Raw genomic sequence first — 2,126 nt, 5'->3', positions numbered from 1 at the left:
TTTTTGAATAAATACACTACCAGTCAAAAGTTTGGACACACCTTGCCAAGAGTGTGCAAAGCTGTCATCAAAGCAAAAGGTGGCTACTTTGAAGAATCTAAAATATAAAACATATTCTGGTTTGTTTAACACTTTTTTGTTTACTACATAATTCCATATGTGTTCCTTCATAGTTTTGATGTCTTCAATATTAATCTACAATGTAGAAAATAATAAAAATAAAGAAAAACCACTGAATGAGAAGGTGTGTCCAAAGTTTTGACTGGTACTGTATATACGATAGAACACCCACATATCAACAGGACACCCACATGTTGACTTCTCTGTAGCCATTGAACACACAGACTCAATGGTGGAGCAGCCTTTGCCAGACTCAATGGTGGAGCGGAGCCACCCTTCTAAGTGGTGTGGGCTTGTGAAGAAGCACTATACAAATAACATGTATTACAGTATTATTATTATTATTATTATTATTATTATTATTATTGTTACTATTATTATTATTATTATTATTATTATTATTATTATTATTATTATTATTATAGTTATTATTATGAGTCTGACAAACGAGATGAAGTAACTGTTAGGTGGTGCACAGCTGACAATATTCTAGGGCTAGGGGGAGCCAACACAATAGGCTAGAGTTTACACTGAGCTTTAATAAGAATCTATATGCGATCAAGTTCTTCTTTCCATGTGTGCCACTGATGAATTTACTGAATAGGAGCCGCGATGTCGCTTGCTGTTGTAATACATGAAATACTCTTTCAGAACAGTTGTTGTTGTTATCAATTTTTTCAGGAGTGATGTTTGACTATTGAGACGCAGCCCTGTGGAGATGCTGCCCCCGCCCTCCCTCCGCTGGTCCATCCTCTGATGGGCGGGGTTTGTGACCGTATTCGTCGCTGTACTACTAAAACCTGCAAACATGGACTCAGAAGTGATGGTGTGCAAGTCCCGTTATCAGGCGCCAATATTTTTGCTCTAGCATCGTTCACGTAGAGTTACGTCCGAGGACAAGAGAGGCTATTTTGCAGTTAGACTTTATCGGGCGGTCTGAATCATCATCCCTGGGAGAGAGAGAGAGAGAGAGAGAGAGAGACACACGTTTCCACACACCGAGGAGAGGGGACGACAGAGCAGTGACATCAAAGGCCGTCCTCGCGGGGTCGGTTTGTCGGGATTTTGGTGCTGAGTTTGATCGATTTTCAACATGGCGAGCGACTCTCCAGCTCGGAGCCTGGACGAGATCGACCTCTCCGCTTTGAGGGTAGGCCCACGAGATGTGATTTACAGTAGCCTATTATCAGATGGGAGTGTGTGTGTGTGTGTGTGTGTGTGTGTGTGTGTGTGTGTGTGTGTGTGTGTGTGTGTGTGTGTGTGTGTGTGTGTGTGTGTGTGTGTGTGTGTGTGTGTGTGTGTGTGTGCGTGCGTGCGTGCGTGCGTGCGCGCGCGCACCTGACACTCCATGAATAGCCTAACACTCAGCGGGAGAGCAGAGGCTACACGGGGCGGATGTATTTGAGACAGGAGGCCGCGACAATGTATCACATTATACAGCCCCCCTCGGCAGGCTACACTCACTAATGACAGGTGGTTAAAAATGTAACACTTAATTTTGGTGAACAGAGAGTCAGTGAAAAATATGAACGATTGCCTATTGCGGATCGCGATATAGCTGAATTAGAGGTGTTTTGTGTGTTGAGGCTTGTGTTTCAGTAGCCTGTAATGTTGCCTTATTCAGTCAGTGATGGAATGTGAAGTCTACATATTTCACCCAGTGCTGAATATCTCAGCTCAGATTCGGGGCGAGACAGGCGTCCCAACACAGCTGTCGTGTGTGTGTGTGTGTGTGTGTGTGTGTGTGTGTGTCCAAGACTAAATGTCACTGATACTAAGACAGTGTCCTTCCTTCCATGGTATTATCCATTTGGCGCAGGATAATTGTAAACATCATAGCCCAATGATCATTTCCCCTGGTGCCTGCTATGTTTGATGTAGGCTAGCCTAGGGTGTTAAATCACTGTTGAATAGGCTTATGTGTGTCTTGTTAGTCCATTATCCGTGCGTGTCGACACACTGAGGCTACCTGTAGACAGGTTCCACTCTATCAAGACTAGAAGCGG

General features: G+C 43.8%; 1 protein-coding gene across 1 annotated transcript in view; it reads left to right on the top strand.

Moving 5' to 3' along the window:
- Positions 1 to 939: 939 nt before the first annotated feature.
- Positions 940 to 2,126, top strand: part of LOC310814219 (traf2 and NCK-interacting protein kinase-like) — a gene marked incomplete at its 3' end in the record, with an annotated part of 22,394 nt that continues 21,207 nt past the window's right edge. The window contains exon 1 of the mRNA XM_083683518.1: positions 940 to 1,270. Coding sequence (XP_083539644.1) covers positions 1,214 to 1,270 — 57 coding nt within the window. The 5' untranslated portion in view covers positions 940 to 1,213. The remainder of the gene's footprint in view (positions 1,271 to 2,126) is intronic.

The sequence above is a fragment of the Argentina silus genome, assembly GCF_951799395.1.
Source record: "Argentina silus genome assembly, chromosome: 13".
Lineage (NCBI taxonomy): Eukaryota > Metazoa > Chordata > Actinopteri > Argentiniformes > Argentinidae > Argentina > Argentina silus.
The sequence above is the reverse complement of the archived record's forward strand: the minus strand, read 5'-3'. Positions and strand labels throughout refer to the sequence as shown.